The following is a 20,070-nucleotide window of genomic DNA, read 5'->3' on the forward strand; positions in this document are numbered from 1 at the left end:
CTACCCCTTCACCAAGTGGGTATAATGGAAGTAAAGTTCTCCGGGTTTGGGAGTTTTCAATGCTTCTTTTCAATGATTATCAAATGGCTGGAGTAAGCATTGTTGTATACTGAGAGCGCTCAGTCTTGCTGCGGCTGCATGCTCATACGTGGCTCCAAGGACAGAACTCCTAAAGCCCCCCAACTGTCAGGCAGACAATGCCCCTCAGCTCGTCTCAGTGAAGCTCAGTCCTGCACTGCTACACAGGAGCGAGCATCGCCCAAAGTGCTTCCGGCATGGAGGCAGGGTCGCTGGGGAGTGCTTTTCCCTCACCCGCCTGCATTCACAGTAAGCAAACAGTCGTTCAGAACTGCACGATTGCTGTTTACACTGAAGGCTAGTTGTTCAGGTTTCTGCATGACTTAACAACTAAATCAGTCAGTCTCTGCATGCATTTACACTGGATGATTATTGTCTAAACTCCCACGGGTGTGCAGGACCGATAATCGTCCGTGTAAATGGGCCTTTAGATTGTGTACTGCTGATCAGGTAGATTACTTCTATATTGCAGAAATCAAACCACTTTAAATGATTTTGTTTTTTCACCTTTACTAAGTAGGATCCAACAAGAGCTTCCATAAGGGTCAGCTGAGCTCCTTCCAGGTTTGTGTAAGCCCCAACCATCATTGACAAGGCTTCTTGGATGGAAAGCCTAACATCCATGTCTTCCTACAGGTGAGAAAACGGGACGAGTTAGTTAGAATTCGGTCTGTAAAAGTTACAAAATAAAAGGAAAATGTATCAAAGGGTATTCTGGTCTCTGGTTATTTTCTTGTATGACCGGTTGCTGATACGTCTTTGGCATTTCCCATTCCATCTACTTTTAGATGTGGGACCTTGTTAGCCACGAAAATCAAAGGGGTGTTAAACACTCTTGTATAAAAAAGACAAAAAGTATTATAAAAGGGCAACACATTTATTGTCCTACCAGAAGAAAACAGGCTCTGTTTGACCAGTAAATGTATCACCTCTATGATACTTTTGGGGTTTGTTTTTTAGGCCAATCCTTGTATCGCATCCAAGCATATTTGTGTGTCTGACCTACATTTCATAGTTGTAGCCTGATTATTCCTCCAAGACAATGTGGCACCTGACAAGGCAGGCATACACGCCAAGACTAGGCAGATCTTCACTTTGAAGTTCAGGAACGCCGGGCCTAGTCACTGATCTGCTAATTTCTGGTTACCTTTTGAAAGCTCGCCTTGATGTTTGGAGACCGTGTTCACTTCATATCTGCTAAAAGATACGGACTAATCAGGCTGTAAACTGATGAAATGTAGGTCAGACCATTAAAAACAGACCATCATACTTTGATGTGATACAAGCAGAATAATATTGTGATAGGAAGAGTCAAAGACTTATCAGCGCCCCCCACTATAGTGCAAAGTTACTACATGTTGCAGTCTACATCCTGTACTAACCCTTTCCAATCCACTGTCTGACATCTTCCTACATTCTGATTGAAGCTTGTACAGCTCCAATGTCAGAAGACGCTCGACAGGGTATTCTTACCGTCTATTACCAGCCACTCCGCTGTCGGAGCCTCTCTGGCGCACACACACTGGCTTTAGCCAGCAGATGGCACCGTTGTATAACCGCAAAAAGAAAAAGCCTTGTAGGAAACCCTGAATCTAAAATTGGATTGGAAAGGGTTAATTTGCGTGGTTTAATATTAAGTCTCATTTTTACTCCCAGAAGCTAAAAATCTGATGCTATTCATATGATGGGTACACAAGTGTACAGCTTGTTAGAAGGCACCGCTCCGATGCACATATTGTAACCTTTCTGTCCATTACATGAACGACACAGATTCGCATCTTCTGCATTTGAAACCTGCAACCAGTTAAAAAAAGAATGTAAATGTTAACTCTTGACGTAGTTTTTTTTGCGGAAACGTGTTGGACCGCCACACACAGACTTGCCACACTGGGTGGCAATAATTTGCGTGCAGATCTGCAGTCACATCTAGCAATTAACTACCGTTTAAATGTGTCTTTAAAGCAAACTTTGAAGGGGTTATCCAGTTGTAAACTATTGATGGCCTACCCTTAAAATAGATCGTGAGTAGTAGACAGACAGGGACTCCTGCCAACTAGCGGTTCTCAGGACCCATGCACGTGGCCAGAGAGCAGATGTCTGTACGAAGCAGACAGCTCCGTTCCCACTGCAGTGGCCAGACTTGCTACTGCAGGTAAAGTTCCCATACACGTCAATGTAACAACAATCCTGACCACTGCAGTGGGAACGGAGCCGTCTACTTCTTGCAGAAATCAGCTCACTGTACAAGTACATTGCCCCAAAGAACAGCTAATTGGTGGGTGTCCCAGATGGCAGACGCCCACTAATCTACTATTGAGGATCTTGAGAATAGGTCATCAATACTTTACAACTGGACAATCCTTTAAATGCAATGACAGGCAAAATACTGTAAATGACATTTCTAGCTGTCCGGCTAGAACAATCAGCCAAAAACCCTAAAAATTGGGCTTAAATGGCAAATTTCTAGGCACCTTGGCTAATTGGTACCAGGGATTTGTTTAGCATTCCTTTAGCATACCAGTTTACTTCACTTATTCTGCTATCCGATTACCTCCATGAGCTTTAAAACGGACATCGTCAAATATAGTGAAAATAGATATGAAGTAGCTTTTATATCGATTACATATAAATAAAATAAAATAAAAGCCTTAAGCGATATTTTAATAAAATATGTACATTTTGGGTTTCACAGTTAGGCCACCTGCCCACGGGTGGATTTTTGCTGCTGGTGGGAGTCCACACTGCGGCTCCACAGCAAATACTGCGCAAAGCATGCTATAGGAAATAGAATCTTCCTGTGCACTTTTGGAAACCAGTTGTGGTTTCCGCAACAGGAGGGGGAGGAAATCGCAGCATACTCGATTTTTGTAGTCAATGGCAGCCGTCCGATCCGCGGCTCAAAAAGTTTTGGCCTACCTCATAGTGGGTTCACGTGGTTGAGAATAAAGTCAGAAGCTATAGCATACACATGTAAAAGGGTCCCAGATAATAAGACCAGGCAAATACTGGTGCTCCATAATAGGTAGTGTCTCTGTAGCGGTATGGTAATAACATTGGACACACACGAGGCCAGTGATTAGCTGCAGCAGTCATGTGACAGAGGGGACCCAGAAGGTAATGGCCTGCAGGCACTATGAGAGGGTATTTTTTAGGTCATTACCTACCCTGGAGCCGTTTGTTTGGTAAGGGCCTTTTACAGTGAACTATAATTGTTCTGATCCTGCTGGATGGAGAAAATCTGAATAATCATCGTTCAGTGTGAATGCCGGCAGTGACTGAACGACAAGTGATAATTGCGCATGCAAGGCCCACGTCTGCCTGAAATAACGCTGTGAACTGTGCGATTTTGCAGGCTTAAACAAAGACACCTGGGCCTACTAGGTCAGCTGGCCCGCCTCCTCAAACATGGCACTGCCGTGACCATGCTGATGTGAGCGGTCCCGGCAGCACAATAAATCGTGCTGTTCCTTGCGCAATAGCTCACAGATGTGCACCCTGCATAGTACATATACGCCTCCAGGTCCAGATGAAATATATCCTAGGATACTTAAGGAAGCAGCGGAGGTAATTGTTGAACCACTCGCTGTAATCTTAGAAAATTCCTGGAGAAGAGAAGTCCCAGACGACTGCAAAAGGGTAAATGTTGTCCCTATCTTCAAAAAAGGGAAGAAGGTGGATCCAGGAAACTACAGGCCCGTGAGCCTGACTTCTACACCAGGAAAGATCTTTGCACAGATTATTAAACAGCATGTACTTGGATAAAAATGCAGTAATTAACCAGAGCCAGCACGGGTTTGTAACAAACAAATCATACCAGACGAATCTAATTTCCTCCTATAACAGAATCACCAACTGGGCTGAACAGAAAAATGCAGTGGATATAGTTTTTCTAGACCTGAGTAAAGCATTTGACAAAGTATCTCATACTATATTTATTGAAAAAATGACCAAATATGGGATTGACAAGGCAACTGTTAGATGGATTCACAACTGGCTCAAAGAGGGGTCATAAATGGCTGCACATCCGAGTGGAAGAATGCATCAAGTGGGGTACCGATCTGGAAGAGGAAACTGAGGGGAAACTGATCAAATTTGCTGAGGACACAAAGCTAGGAGGGATAGCTAACTCTAGGGAAGAGAGAGAGAGTATTTGATAAGATCTAGAAAAGCTTGAACAATGGGTGGCGACTAAAAGAATGGTATTTACAAGGAGAAATGCAAAGTCTCCTAGTTATCTGGGCAAGAAAAAAAATTAAAAAAGCACATACAGAATGGGAGGAATTGAGCTAAACAGCAGCACATGTGAAAGACTTGGGTATACTAACAGATCACAGAAGGAACATGAGTCAACAATGTGATGCAGCAGCAAAAAAGGCAAACACAGTTCTGGGAAGTATTAAGAGAAGCAGAGTCTAGATCACATGAGGTAATTATCCCCCTCTACTCTTCAGTCAGCATAAAAACCACCACTGGATTGCGGGAGTCTTGCTTAGTGTAAATGCTACCTGCTTCACATAGAAGGTGAAGCGCTGTGCAAGAAGCCTGTGATCCAGCGGTGTTCTCTGCCTGTCTAAACGCTCTGCATGAGTGCCAACGACCTTAGTGGTGACATCAGTGCTCGTGAAGTCGGTTAGATGACTCTCAGCCTGTCTAAATGGGACATTAGTCAGACCTCATCTGGAATACTGTCCAATTCTGGCACCCCAATTTAAAATAGGACATAGAGAAACTGGAGCAAGTTCAGAGAAGAGTCACCAAGATGGTGAGCTGTCTGCAAATCATGTCCTAAGAGGACTCAGCTTGAAACAAAAAAGACAGAGGAGACTTAATAGCGGTCTACAAATATCTGAAGGGCTGTCACAGTGCAGAGGGATCAGCCCTATTCTCATCTGCACAAGGAAAGACTAGAAGCAATGGGATGAAACTGAAAGGGAGGAGGCACAGATTAGATATTAGACAGTGAGGGGGATCAATGAGTGGAAAGGTTACCACGGGAGGTGAGGAGTTCTCCTTCAATGGAAGAGTTCAAACAGAGGCTGGACAGACATCTATCTGAGATGATTTAATGAATCCTGCACTGTGCAGGGGGTTGGACCCGATGACCCTGGGGGTCACTTCCAACTCTACCAGTCTTTGAACATTGTGGGGAGGGGGTTGACTCGAAGGACATATGTATATTTCAGCCTTACACACCGTGTTACTACGATAGCATACCTCAATGATATGACATGACTTAACACTGGAATAACCCTTATAATAATAATAATACAAATAGGACAGAAATCTGCAGCGATGAATAATTTGAACTTGGAGATATACCCACAATGGGACAGGTGATGCACATAGACTTCAATCAGCTCATTTGTAAAGAACTTCATGTTCTTCAAAAGAAATTCATGTTTTGACAAATTTTTTTCACTGCACTCCCAAGCTTACTGAAGCGACGAGAGAACTTATCAAAGTAGACCATGATTGTTTCCAAGCCAAGAAGTTGGGCTGGTCATATTTGCTTTGCAGAAATAGTTCATGCTGTTAGAATAGGATATTCACATTCTGAAAGATCAGAGATTCACACAAACAAGCAGTCCGAGGTTTAGTTCTCAGGCATGCATGTGTTATTAAACATTTACACAATAGGCAAGTCTAAACGTATTTGCAATAGGCTTTATCAGCCTATTCTGTACATTTCACTTACAAAACCCCTCTTCTGCTATGCAGATGGGTGAAGACAGGGCTGAGAGATCAGTCTTCACCTAGCTGCATAACAGTAGAGGGCGCTCCAACTATAGAACAGCTGCAGACACAACTGTTCTGTTCCTGTATCACAGTTTATTAATAAGGGTCTGTATTATATATATATTTTTAATAGCCCTATGCCCTCCTTCCCCCATGTTCATACGTCGTTGCTCCTAAGGGTTGTGAATGAGAAGCAATTCTATTCTGTAGACTGCTTCTCCCCTCACAGCGCTAGCTTCCCATTGGACCTAATGCACTGTCAGGGGCAGTGACATATAGTAGTGTACACACGATGCACTGAAAGCCCTGTCGGCGGGGAGAGAGCACTTTGAGAGGAGAAGCCGTATGTGGAATAGAACAGCTTCCCCTTCACAGCTCCTGGGGACGGCGGCATATGAGCAGAATGGGAGAGCAGTAAAACCCACAGGGATGGTGGAACACAGGGCTGTTATAAATAAGTTATATGTAATAGATAATTTAAAAAACTGTAATATGGGAACAGAACAGTTGTGTCTGCAGCTGTTCTAGAGACAACAGGTACAGACGCAGCTAGATGGAGCGCCCTCTACAGTTATGAAGCTAGGTAAAGGCAGACTTCTCAGCGCCATCTTCACCCAGCTGCAGAGCAGAAGAGGGTTTAAGAAAGATGAACAGAATAGGCTAATAAGACCTATTGCAAAAATGCTTAGAATTACCTATTCTATACATTAAAAGAAAAGTGTTGGTACTTTTTGCACATTTTTAAAAGGGCCTTTGATTTTATGTCCGTAAAGATTAATTATTGTTTAATGAAGAGTTATGCGATTTTCTGATTTGCTGGCACGCAGATAATGACCAAACCTGACGAACCCTATTGACTTATTACGCAGTTTCCCGTTTATCAGGGTTCCAATATTTTTGAAGATCGACAGAGCATTGCAGACTGCTCACTCCCCATCATCAAAATTACTGGAAACCATAAGCTCATTAAAAGTTAGTTGTGACAATCAATCCACATGTGATAGCAATTGGACACCTAAGCAACAAACAAAAAAGTAGTGTTTATATACATATGTTTTTACTTCTTTTGCCCTAAGGACATGGGATACTTTGTGCATTACTTTCTAAAGTATGGTATTTGCCTCCATTCATCCTGCAAATGTCTGGCGAATTATGACAAAGATGCATCGACCTGTCTACAATGGTGCAAGGAGTGTCATCATTGGACAGTTAAGTAATGGAAGAGCATTAAATAAAGTGATAAATTACGGTACTCCATATTCAAATCGGATGGCCATACCTGGGTGTGGAGGATACCTGGGTAATGCTTTTGGCCCGAGTGTGCCTAAGTACGACAGAGGTTCTATTATGGCCTGGAAATGTTTTATGTGGCATGGTCTTAGTCCGTTTGCTGTAGTGGCAAGAATCATGAACATGGAGGTGTACCCTGACAGTCTAGACAATAATGTGCTGCTGACAAAGTGGTAATACTCTGCGAATGGTCAGCAATATTCCAACAACACAATGCTGTTTTACGTTGGTTTGAGGATATGGATGGACTGGCCTGCACACAGTCCCAACCTGAACATCCTTGGGACGAACTGAAACGCAGGGTCAGGAAATACGATTATCGTCCACTTTATTTGAGAGAACTGGGCAGATGTTTGCAGGATGAATGAAGGGAAATACCAGCTGAAATGTATCAGATGTTAGTAGAAAGGATACCACAGAGAGTATCTGATGTCATTAGGTCCAAAGGAGACCCCACTAGGTATTGACACACAGAAATAAATACTACTTTTAATTATAGCTCAGGTGCCCAATTAAATCACTTTTGGTAGGATAGCATAACTAGGATCGATTTTCAGCATCTTTGTCCCTTTAAACAGGTTTCCATTCCCTGACAGCAAAAAAAAGATCTTGAAAATGACGAGTATTAAAACACAAAGTATATTAGAACGCAAGTTGCATAACCGTTCATTATACAATGATGGAGCTTTGGGCTGAAATCCCACATTCAGTTCTTGAGCCAAAGCAAGAAGTGGATCCAAATGGAAGTATAAAAGAATAACTTCCTCATAATGACCGTTTGACTCTAAAAACTGTTTGTGTGATTCCAACCGTACTGAGATAAACCCGAAAAAGCCCTCTGAGCTCCCACAACACATATATAACACCAGGAATCCACAACCATCCTACCTAGGAAATTAGTAAGACTTGGTAACAGGAAAACTATTTAACGCTGATCCTTACTAGGAGTTACTACACCTTTGTACTTCATCCCAATGCACTGCTCATATTGACAAAATCAGTGTCGGCAAGCTATTAAGGGGGTTCTCCAGATCTACAAAATGATGGCCAATGATATCAGACTGGTAAGCATCCATCTGCCTTTAAGGTCACATCTTCAGTCTTTACCAGGCACAGCGCTGTACTTCTGGTAGTGGCTGTGCCCGATACTGCAGCTCAGTTGTATTCACTTGAACAGAACCAAGCTGAAGTGAGCTGTAATACCAGGTATAGCCACTATGAAATGTACAGAGCCATCCCTGAAAAAGTGAAGGGGATGCGGCCCTTACTGGAGTGCTAGAACCTCTTTACTCAGCTGATCAGCAGGGGGCGCCAGAGATCAGATCTCCACTAATCCTATATTGATGGCTTACCCTTAAGCCATTAATTCTCTAGAGATGGAGAATCCCTTTAACACATTCACAGTCAAGCATGCTCATCACAAAGACTCAGTCAACCAACCAACTGAAGTCCCATCCACATAAGTCCAACCCATGCAAATAGCTACCATGGATGTAGAAAAGTGAACGCTACCATCCAGAATCTAGAGGACAAATATTACATTATATTTACATTTTGGAGATAGAACCCCTGACCTGAACCCCTTAACGACCAAACACGTTAAATATATGGCACTTAGTCCTGGGCTTTAATCCCAGCAAGTAGTGAGAGTACGGCACGGGATCAAAACTCCTGCAATCAAGCAGAAGCGGATTAAGTCCTTGGCTGTCAGACACAGCTGAGGACACGGAGGAGAAGGGAGTAGCAGTTTTTAACTGATTCTGCCTTCTTTCTAGGCTACATTGCACTACATAGCCCTCATCAAGTGCTGAGGGAAAGCTGAAGTGTTACTTCTGTTATTTGACCCAGCAATCGTGTGACCACTGGGTGCCCGATGGCACAGCAGAGTTGCAGGGTTTTAGATTAGTTCTGCCAATGACTTGGCACCACAGGAGGATGTTTTTCCCTGTAACTGGGGTTCCTATGTATGCTGCTTCTATGAATGCCCCAGCTACAGTGGAAGAGTGAGAGAAGGACAAAAAAAAAGAAGATACACAACAATGTGAATGACACCCAGAGGGCTTATATAATGTCAAGGGGGAAATAAATGTTAGAAAAGAGGGGGGAAGACTATTATGGACCACAGTAGAGTTTTTTTTCACCTTCCTCATGGCTTCAAAGAACTGCTGAACTAACGCCAAGTCCTTCGTGAAAAGGTCAGGCATCCGACTAGACAGAAATAAAAAGGAAAGAAAAAGTGAAATAAGGTGAAGATCATGAAAGACTGTAAATTGTATTTACCAGGTTTGTCTTATTGAACATACCCCGAGAGCTTGCCGACCGCGGAATATGCCATGGAGAGCAACTTTGGATCCTTTACAGCAAGTGAGAGAAAAAAAAATGAGTCTTACAGATTAGCTAAGCAGTCATCAGGAATAAAGCATCTACAGCTGAAATCACATGTTCAAGAACAAAAACCTTCCTTCTTAAAGGGGTTGTCCCGCGCCGAAACGGGTTTTTTTTTTTTTCAACCCCCCCCCCCCGTTCGGCGCGAGACAACCCCGATGCAGGGACGTAAAAAAAAATACCGCTCAGTGCTTACCTTAATCCCCGCGCTCTGGTGACTTCTATACTTACCGGTGAAGATGGCCGCCGGGATCCTCTTCCTCCGTGGACCGCAGCTCTTCTGTGCGGTCCACTGCCGATTCCAGCCTCCTGATTGGCTGGAATCGGCACGTGACGGGGCGGAGCTACACGGAGCTGGCATTCTGCACGAGCGGCCCCATTGAAGACAGGAGAAGACCCGGACTGCGCAAGCGCGGCTAATTTGGCCATCGGAGGCCGAAAATTAGTCGGCACCATGGAGACGAGGACGCTAGCAACGGAGCAGGTAAGTATAAAACTTCTTATAACTTCTGTATGGCTCATAATTAATGCACAATGTACATTACAAAGTGCATTAATATGGCCATACAGAAGTGTATAGACCCACTTGCTGCCGCGGGACAACCCCTTTAATGCAAATTTTCAGTTTATGATAAATACATTTTCCTATAATTTATAGTAAGTTGTACACACTTGACTTCTTTGGGATATATTGTACCATCACTTACCTGATACAACACTATATAGGGTGAGAAGTGCAGGATACGGGAACAAGTCTTAGAACACAATCCCAGCAGGGCCAATAACCATCTATACCGTTATTACACCAACGATTAATACACAGCGATACGGCTTCAATAAACACCAAACATGTAGAGAAGGTACAAGTTGTCTTCTGCGTTAAGGCCAGGCTCACACGAGCGCAAGTTTACCATGTATTACGCTCATGATGTACATGTGTGCAATACACGGTAATTCGCAGACAAAATACATTACCTTACGCTGTTTCGCTCACAGCTGCATGTATACATTGCGTAACATGAGAGCGCAAAAAAAAAATGCAGCATGTTCTATTTTGCAGCGCATTACGTGCAAGAGTGCCCATTGCTCTCTATAACTACATTGCGTATGGGCGGCGTATATACGCGCCGTCGTGGGAAATTTAAACCAAAACAAAGAAAGCCTGTGCATGACAGCGTGCATACGCGACGATAGGCCGACTCCATAGCGGTAAGATCCTGTGCGACTCACACAGGGTTTTACGCGTACGGCCGTGTGACCCTGGCCTAATAGCCATAGTGATTTTTAAAATTCTGCTCACTGTCCGTGTAATCCAACATTACATTATCTACATCCTAATGTCATACGGTATCTAATAGCTGACCTATAATAAACAAACAATCCCCAAATATGGCCATACTGCAGATTTTAAAAAAAGTAATAAAAATAATGACTACTGACCTCTTTATATTCATTGATCAGCTTTGTAAGCCCATTCAGTAGCATCGGACCCAGAGGTTTTATTTTAGCATCAGGGCAACTGTTAATATAAAATATGTTATTCCTTATTTCAGCTACTAAGGTTTTGCTTAATCTACTTCAATCCAGTAATCTCTAAATGTTTAGGCCATTTTTTTAATAATGTAACTGCAAAACAGAGATTGTGTCAGGTATTGATCAACAGAGCGCTGAACATACAACACGTCTTGTACATGTGGATTAACTTGCCAGAAGGAAGTGAGTGGGGCTGCACTTCTAGTAGACTAGTTCTGGATACAGCAGCTTGTCATCAGGAATGTCACCCGTTACCAATCAATCTTAGGCTGGGTTCACACGGGGCGGAATTGCCGCGGAATTTCCGTGTGGACTTAATGCATGGAAATTCCGCCTGCATTTTTAAACCTGAGACTAAGGACCAAAGCGGGTGAGATTTGCAAAAAATCTTGTTTAAACGCAGCAGATAAGCTGCACGGAATTCAAATCTGCGACATGTCGATTGTATCGCCGTTTCCGCTGTGGGCTCTCTTGTTTCTATTGGGAGAGATATCTGCAGCTGAAAAGCGGCTACATATCCGCGCGAATGGCGTAGGTCTTGAAGCGGCCTTTTTGCTTGAGAAATCTTGCGGAATTTCCGTGAACCTTCCGCCCGGCGAGAACGCAGCCTTACAGTCCCAAGGAACCTCTGATGTATAGCAGCGATAAGAGCGTCTTACTTATTTCAGCTACTTACGTTCCACAGATATGGTGCACAAATTGCAGAGATAAAATCCTTAATTTGGCATTTGTGTTTCCACCAAAAAGCCCGTCGTAAACAACCTGCAACAACATAAGAGTACGATGACGCAGTAGGAGCACACGCAAAGGGGTTAAAAAGGTTCTTGCATATAAACACAGATCACAGAGCATTCGTTTCCCAGCAGCCATCCTTGGCTGTTCCGCTGCAGATCCACGTACTAACTTAGCTCCGTCAGCGAATGGGGAAAAGGCGTGGAATTTCTGATGCGATTTCATGCAGAGGAGGCAGCAATTCCACATGCGGATTTTGCCCATTGACAAAGACAAATCTGTATGTGGATCTGTGTAGCTTAGCTGTAGATTGTCGCCATGGTCTTAGAGGGGGAATCTGCACTGAAGATTCCACGTTGGATTCCGCCTTGTGAACGTACCCTTAGCAGTAATCACTGGAGTTAACTAGATAAATCCATCTTTGCCACAAACTAGCTTCTTTTGTTCATTTCCAAAAGAACAGTTATGGAAACAGCCAGTAAACATAACACCTATAAGATGCAGGAAAACAACGCTATAAGGAAGTGGACTGGAATGAGCGTTGCAAGCAACTAGAAGCAGGAGTCTTTAAAGGCCATATCCATATCAGAAGTGTCTATGGCAATGCAACAACTAGCCAAAAATAAAGCACGAGGCATAGATAACATACCGGCAGAGCTACTGCTGCCAGTACCAGTGAAAACCATCACAGGGCTGTGCCAGGCATTATGGGCATCCGCACAATGGCCACAGGACTGGAGAAGATCTGCCTTCGTCCCTCCACCAAAGAAAGGAGACTCCAACTACCGAACAATAATCCTCATTTCACATGTAAGCAAGATCATTCTTAAAATTATACAGGAAAGACTGAGATCAGTAGTTGAAGCGGCGCCCCCTGATGCGAAGGCAGGATTCTAGCGAGGATGCGGCACCCGCAACCATATTGCAAACCTGCGATGGACCATGGAAAAAAACTTGAGAATACCAAAACATCATCTACATATGCCTCATCAACTACATCAAGGCTTTTGATTGCACCGACCATAAAGCTATGGCAGGTCCTACAAGAGTCAGGCGTATTAGCACATCTAGTCAATCACTTTATACCAAATCAAAAAGCAACTGTGAGAACACAGTATGGGGACACAGATTGGTTTGGGAGCGGCAAAGGCGTCCGACAGGGCTGCATCATCTCACCCCTCTTGTTTAACCTACATGCGGAAGTGATCATGTGGAAAATGGACCTAGAAGAATTGGAAATCGGGGTGAGAATAGGTGGCAGAAGCATCAACAATCTCCGTTATGCGGATGACACAAATCTGCTTGTAGAAACAGAAGCCGGTCTGAAGCAGCTGATATGTAAGAGTAAAACTGAAAGTGAAATAATGGGCCTCTGCCTGAATGTAAAGAAGACTGAAATTATAACAAATGCAAGAAATGGCCAAATTCCAATCAAAACCGACAAGGAGGTCATAGAATGTGTGCGAGACTTCATCTTCCTTGGCTCAAAAGTTGACCAGGCTGGGGAATCTATGCCAGAGATAAAACATAGGATAGCATTGGGTTGAAGCGCGATGCTAAACATGGACAAAATCTGGAAAAGTAGGGATATCGCCATCACAACTAAAGGCAGGATAGTGCAAACCATTGTTTCCCTAGAGCCATGTATGGATGTGAAAGCTGGACTGCAAAAAAAGCTGATAGAAGGAGGATCGATGCGTTTGAGCTGTGGTGCTGGTTAAAGCTTCTGCATATGTCCTGGACGGTGAGAGTAACAAACAGAGAAGTCCTGAATCGTGTAAGACCCCATATACCACTGGAGGACAAGGTGACCGGACTCAGACTCATGGAGAACAAGATGGCTGGGCTCAGGCTCATGGATTTGCTAACACATCAGAACAGTAGCACAATAATGCGTTAAACAATGCTAGGTACATTACTTAGTCATTTTCAATATTCTAATACAGAATTCTTCCAACATCAAAGACATTACAGAAGTTCAGACTTCATCTATTGCAACCAATTAGGCAGAACATTGCGGTCATCCTAGGCTGTCCTTTGTTGTGCGCTCACAGATTGCAGGAAGACAAAGTCACATAACAGCACAACATACAATCAATGTTCATACAGGAAGATATGCGACTTCTCTTTTAGAGATTCAAAGAATTAGAGAAAAGAAAAATCTTGGGAAGCCGATGCAAAAACTAGACCAAAGTACCTGTATATTAGCAGGGAACAACTCTGCTGCCAGCCGCGACCTCAGGAGATGAGGGACAATCTTCAGTTTAACACGGGTGCTGACGGGATCCCTTTTGAGTTCTGGCTTCAGTACATTTCCCTTTAAAATCATAAATGCACATTCATTACACATTACAGTACCGGGCGGGAAGGAGAAGAAACTAGTCATGCTATGAATTCTTCTTACCTCCTTTGTTTTAAGGGGTATGTCTCCCAAGTAAACCTTGTACATCTTGCCGATAATGATTGGATCATTCCAATCAATTAAGCTTAAAAATAAACAACATTAATTAAAACATAATCAAAGTTATAATATGCACTTTGGTTAAACAGCATCAGTAGATTAGGGAACTGGAGCAAGAATAAAACTCTATCAGGGGCGTAGCTAAAGGCTCATGGGCCCGGGTGCAAAAGTTTATCTTGGGGCCTCCCAACTTCTCTTAACCCCTAACACAGAGGCGTAACTTGATGCTTCTGGGCCCCAATGCAAAACCTGTAACGGGGCCCCCAATTATAATGCTTACTCATAGTACTAGGCTCCCTATATGAAGAGACGCCTTATGGGCCCCCTAAGGCTCCTGGGCCGGTTGCAACCGCATCCCCTGCATCCTCTATAGTTACGCCAGTCCTCTATATGTTGTACCATATTGCTAGAAATATCCAAGTGCGAGTTCAACGAAGATGACCCATCGTAGGAGAAGCTCCTTCGAGATAGTTTGTCTGCTGCATCTCACCTTTGCTTACTCTTCAGCTCCAGGTCTGCAGCAGTGGCCACACTATGCCTTGTGTCACTAGAGGCAATCACCAGATGAATGACAGATTCCAGCTCGGGCACCTGTTCCGCCTCGAGAAACTTCACTATCCCAAGTTTGCACTGCAGGAACAGAGAAATAGCTTAAACATTCAGCAAGAAACTCCAGCAAAATACATAACGTAGCTCTGATAGACTTAATTAATCCGAGTAGCAAAAGCGCACCCAAGTTTTATAAATCACATATATACACACACATATATACACATATATATTTATATACATACACACACAGATCCTTCTATAGTCTTGCATCTATAGGTCAGCGATAAGAACATTTAAATCCCGGGATCTCCCCTTTTTGTGGGATATTCTTCAAAAATACTATTTATTGTGTCATATAATGCAGCAAAAATGTAAAATATTGTTTTCAAGCGGGTCGACATGGTAAGAAACAAAAGACACGTGGCTGAACCTGGGGGGGGGGGGGGGGGGAGGGGGGAGGGTTTGTCGCCATTTTCTGACCCGCATAGCTTTTAAAATTTTTTATGGGGTTACATGGAGATTTTTTTTTTTTTTTTTTTGCAGGACAACCTGTAGATTCTATTGATACCATTCTTGGGGTACATATGACCCCCGAAAAAAGGTTCTGGAGATGGGGTGGCAAAATAAAATTTACACAATGCTGGTGTTGTGGATTTTTTCTTCTTCTTACGGCATTCACCTCGCAGAATAAGTAATCCGTTATTTTACCGGATCCTACTTTTATGGACACTGTAAGGCCTAATGCCCATGGGTAGATTTTAATTATAAAATCCGCACCTCTTGCCACCCATAGGGATGCATTAGCTTTTACTTAAAGCTTCAAATTTGGCAAAATATATTTAACTTTCTTTTAGCCCACATAGCGGACTTATACTTGTGATAATTTGATTGCTTATACAATATTCCTCAATATTTCAGTGTTGCAGTATATTGTATTTGAGCAGGCAGCGCTTAGTGGTCAAAAATCCATGACAACCGTGGGGCCTTCACAAGGAATCAAGATGCCATGCCAAATAAATAGATGCCCACCATCTCATCACAAGCAAGCCATTCAGGTGGCATGGGGAGCGCTCCCCACTCCTTCTGTTAAGCCATTTAAATGCCCCTGCCGGTATTGGCTAATGGCTGGGATCAGAGTTGACTCCAATCCCTGCCACTACAGGCGGGTGTTAGCCAAAGCCATCTGACACCCACAAGCAAATGGAGCGGGCTTGGCTCCCCAGCCTGTTCCACACAAGCCATGCACGCCCAACATACAAGTACATGGAATATCGCCAAGGAGTTACGATGGTCTTGCTTTACCTGTTCTAGTTGCTCTGCTGTCCACGGATTGTCTCCCACAACTCGCTTTGCTGCATAAAAGCTTAAACCGGGTGGAGGCTGAGGGATTCCCACTCCTCCTGTCCCCCCCGCTGAGGAGCCTTGGCCAGACGGCGCACTCTGCCGATTCTGGGGTTCATTCAGCACAAATCTAAACAAGAATTAAGAGTAGACGGCTTCAGAACGACTGACAGATGTTCACAGATACGAAGTGAAAGAGTCAATACGTCCCATGATAAAGGATCATCTGTATTAAACACCACTAATGTATTTTACCCGTAAGGCATCAGGAGGACATCCAGCATGAAGTCCAGAAGCAGCTGAACAGTCTTTGGTTTTTCTGCAAGGTTAAACACTGTTGGGGTCTTGGAGGGCTCGCCTGAATACTTCATATGATAGAGGGCTGGTATCAGCAGATGCATCAAACTGGAAGGAGCATATTAAAGTGAAGAACAGAATACAGATTACTAAGGTTTTGTGGTTTACACATATTTTAGTAAGTTTTATGCAAGATGTCTGGAATGTACTTTGTACAACAGCCAAATACATTCACTTAATCAAAAAAAGTCTATACTTTTGGGGTCACTGGATGGATGTATTTTACTGTATGTGGAAGTGTGTGTGTGTGGGGGGGGGGGGGGGTGACACCATTACCACTGGGGCCACCCTGCACATGGCAGCCTACCTCAAGCTGACTTGAGGTATGTTTACACGTGTGTGTGGGGGGGGGGTGTACTATTACTACTGGGGGCCACTGTGCACGTACCTCAAGCTGACTCAGGGTATGTTTACACGTGGCGGAAATGTTGTGGAATGTCTGCAGCGGAAATTTTCGTGTTAAATTTTGCAGCATTTCCACTTCCAAAGAACAGTCAAAATCCATACCGTTCGTGTGGATTTTGACTGGAAATTAACCACGTATCCGCAGCTAATACTATGCGGCGCTCCCCTCACCTCCTCGGTAGGCTTCCTGCTGTCAGCGCTGCTCGGCTTTTGGTTCCCACCGGCCTGGTCAGGTGAAGCCCCTACAGGCCGCTGTGAACTGAGTGCTGAAGAGCGCTGACAGCGGGAAGCCTTCAGAGGAGGTGAGGGGAAGCGCAGCATAATATGAAGTCAGCTGCTGGTACGCGACCGACTTCCAGACAAAATCCGCACCAATGGTACTCCAGTTGGGAAAACAAAACAAAAAAACAGGATGTACCTCCCTGTCTATTTTGAGACGTCCCTGTACTTTTTAGAATGACGGAGGTAAAAATCATACATCGTTATAAGCCCCGCCCCCTGACATGTTGGCACTTTGCAGTAAATAAGTGGGTTTTGGGTTGCAGTTTGGGCAGTCTGCCCCTAAAAGGTTCGCCATCACTGCCCTAGAAGAAAGGATGTATGAAAATAAATTCAGTGAGTTTGTAACTTTATGACTGTGAAGAGCTGATTGGGAGGGGGCCGGGATGATGGAACCGTGCATGACTCAGATGAGCTCTGGTTTCCGTCGCTCCGTAGATGTTACACAGTTTAGCACAGCAAGTAACACTGCTTATGCAGCTCAAGTTACAGAAGCAGCGCAGCTCACGGTGCTATGCTGTTTGCACAACTTTCATTGACGTTTATTAGAGCTATGAAAACAGTGAGGTGCCGGGAGCACTGAGTTATGTCCCCCCTCCACTGCTCACAGCTCCTGCATTAAGGGTGGCCGGAGAAGTGGGGACCTAAACTCAAAACAGGCACAACTCCCAGAGATCGGACCGACACAACACCTATTTCTTTCCCATAAGTTTCCTTATCGCATCTTCTCCTGGCTGAGCTTCTGCAGTGCCCCCGGGGTCACCTCACCGCACGCCGGCCTGTTATGAAGGCGGCATTCCTCACTGACCCGGCAGGAAGAAATGAGAAGCTCACATCCCTGTGCTGTAGCGTTCCCTGCCTATGAAGGAATTCTGATCCATGAGCAGTCTCTGAGATCGCTCGGCACTCCCCCTGTTGGCCTGTGATATAACGTACATTGGCTGGCAGGAAGACGACTGCCAGCAATGTACGTAGCCTTACAGGAAGGAGATGAACCAGCCAGCTGGAGGTGAGGTGACCCCCGGACTGCAGAAGAAGATGGGAGACGTAAAGATCTGGTAAGTAGCCTGATGGGGAAGAAATAGGCAAGTATAGAGCCCCTTTAATGACCAAGACATTTTCTTCTTCATTTTACCATTCTTGCATTAATAAAAAAAGCTATAACTGCTTTATTTTTCCATCAACATAGCTGTTTGAGGGCTTGTTTTCTTTGCAAGATGAGTTGCATTTTAATGGCACCCTTTTGGGAGATATCCATCTATCTATCCATCTATCATGTAATACAATCTTTTTGGGAGGAGTAGGGGGTGGGATTTAAAAAAACATATTGCGCTGACAGCAATAGAGTGTATAGGTCCAGTAGGGACACACTTATTTTGACAAGGAGAACAGTAACACCCAGTTGTCACTTTAGTGCCAATTCGCACGGGCGGCTTTCCACCGCGTATTACGCGGCGGAAATCGGCCGTGTTGTCCCGCAGCTATTAGGTTCTATTGAACCTAATAGAGCAGTGCTCAGTGTGGGGAATTCCACCGTGGAATTACGCACCGTGAAATCACATGTACTAACTATTTCGCCGCGGGGGTGTGCGTGCTGATGGCTTCCATTGCAGTCAATGGAAGCCATCCATCACGCTATCTTCCACTGTGCAGCACAGCGGAAGATAGTGTGAAAACACTTCCTCGCCTACTGCTGGCCGCGTCATATGACGCAGTGGGCATGTCATGTGAATCAGCCGGCGTGTCACATGACACTGCCAGCACGTCATGCGCTTTACTGCGCATGCGCTCCAGAGTGTCATGCGGGACGTCGGGCAGCGGATCCGGAGGCAAGTATGGGGTCTCTGGGGGGGGGGGGCGTCGTGACGGGCTCTGCTGTGGTATTCCGCTTGCGGAGCCCGTCACGGCCGTGTGCATAAGGCCTTATTCCTACTCAAAATTTATAAACAAACAGAGGAACAGAACAGCTCAAAGAAAAGATGCCCCAGAAGTGTTACTTTATGGGCAGTACAGCTATTTTCCTAAAACAGACGTGTCAGGAGACGTGGGAAGTCCTCTGTAAAGTCAGAAAGGCTAATTTTGTAACATGATACACATTCAGAAACACAATTACACACGTAGGACTGAACCTAGCTCACCCGTCTTGCTGAGGCTGAGGTTTGCCCTCCATAGCGGTCAGGAGACTTGGCGCTAGCTCACATTGCTTCTCCAGTGGTAAGCGGGGGTATCCCATTTTTATGTAGATTATTGTGAAGTTCTGAAAGCAAATACGTACAAATGACTTACTGACAGCTAGACACACAAATTGTACAACCCCCAATTCTGAAAAAAGGAGTCAGCATAAAATGTAAATAAATGTAGAGAAAATAGTAATTCGACGATTTGGAAATCTCATATAACCATATTTTATTCACAATAGAACATATCAGAGGGGAAAGGGAAACTTTTTTTTCCCATTTTGTTTTAGAAATTAATGGCAGCAACGCATCTCACAAAAGTTGGACGGGGCCACATCTACCATTGTGTAGGAGAGACGGAGATCCCTGGGGAGACTGGCAGTTCCTCGACTTCGCCTGAAATGTACATTTAGTAGAATAGGTAAGTAAATGGGAACGAGAAAACAAGGCGTTGACCAACAAATTCTTTGGTTCCTTTTACAACGATTCGTCCACAAGCCATTTATGGAGAGACTGAGATCCCTTAAAATCTATCCAGACAGCCCAAATGGCGTAGGTGTAGACTGGCTCCAGGTCCAGCTCAAGATCAGAGCTTCTGAGATCCTCCATATATTTGATGAAATCTACAGCTTCCACCCAGGCAGCCCTCGGGATCACTCCCCTCTGTCTCCAATGTTTGGGAGATGATGTGGTGCACAGCATGATGAAGTGTCTCAGAAGACCTTTTTTGGACTAAGAGATAGA

General features: G+C 44.3%; 1 protein-coding gene across 2 annotated transcripts in view; it reads right to left on the minus strand.

Annotated features, from left to right (window-relative positions):
* ECPAS (Ecm29 proteasome adaptor and scaffold) overlaps positions 1–20,070 on the minus strand; it is a 93,874-nt gene that overhangs the window by 61,984 nt on the left and 11,820 nt on the right. For both annotated transcript variants that reach the window (XM_066604426.1, XM_066604424.1), the window contains exons 4-14: positions 19,288–19,406; positions 16,364–16,513; positions 16,070–16,238; positions 14,706–14,845; positions 14,159–14,240; positions 13,952–14,071; positions 11,699–11,784; positions 10,930–11,008; positions 9,408–9,457; positions 9,246–9,312; positions 586–708 (exon numbers count right to left, since the gene is read on the minus strand). In XM_066604426.1, the coding sequence (XP_066460523.1) occupies positions 586–708; positions 9,246–9,312; positions 9,408–9,457; positions 10,930–11,008; positions 11,699–11,784; positions 13,952–14,071; positions 14,159–14,240; positions 14,706–14,845; positions 16,070–16,238; positions 16,364–16,513; positions 19,288–19,406 (1,185 nt within the window). The remainder of the gene's footprint in view (positions 1–585; positions 709–9,245; positions 9,313–9,407; positions 9,458–10,929; positions 11,009–11,698; positions 11,785–13,951; positions 14,072–14,158; positions 14,241–14,705; positions 14,846–16,069; positions 16,239–16,363; positions 16,514–19,287; positions 19,407–20,070) is intronic.

This window comes from Eleutherodactylus coqui, chromosome 5, assembly GCF_035609145.1.
Source record: "Eleutherodactylus coqui strain aEleCoq1 chromosome 5, aEleCoq1.hap1, whole genome shotgun sequence".
NCBI lineage: Eukaryota > Metazoa > Chordata > Amphibia > Anura > Eleutherodactylidae > Eleutherodactylus > Eleutherodactylus coqui.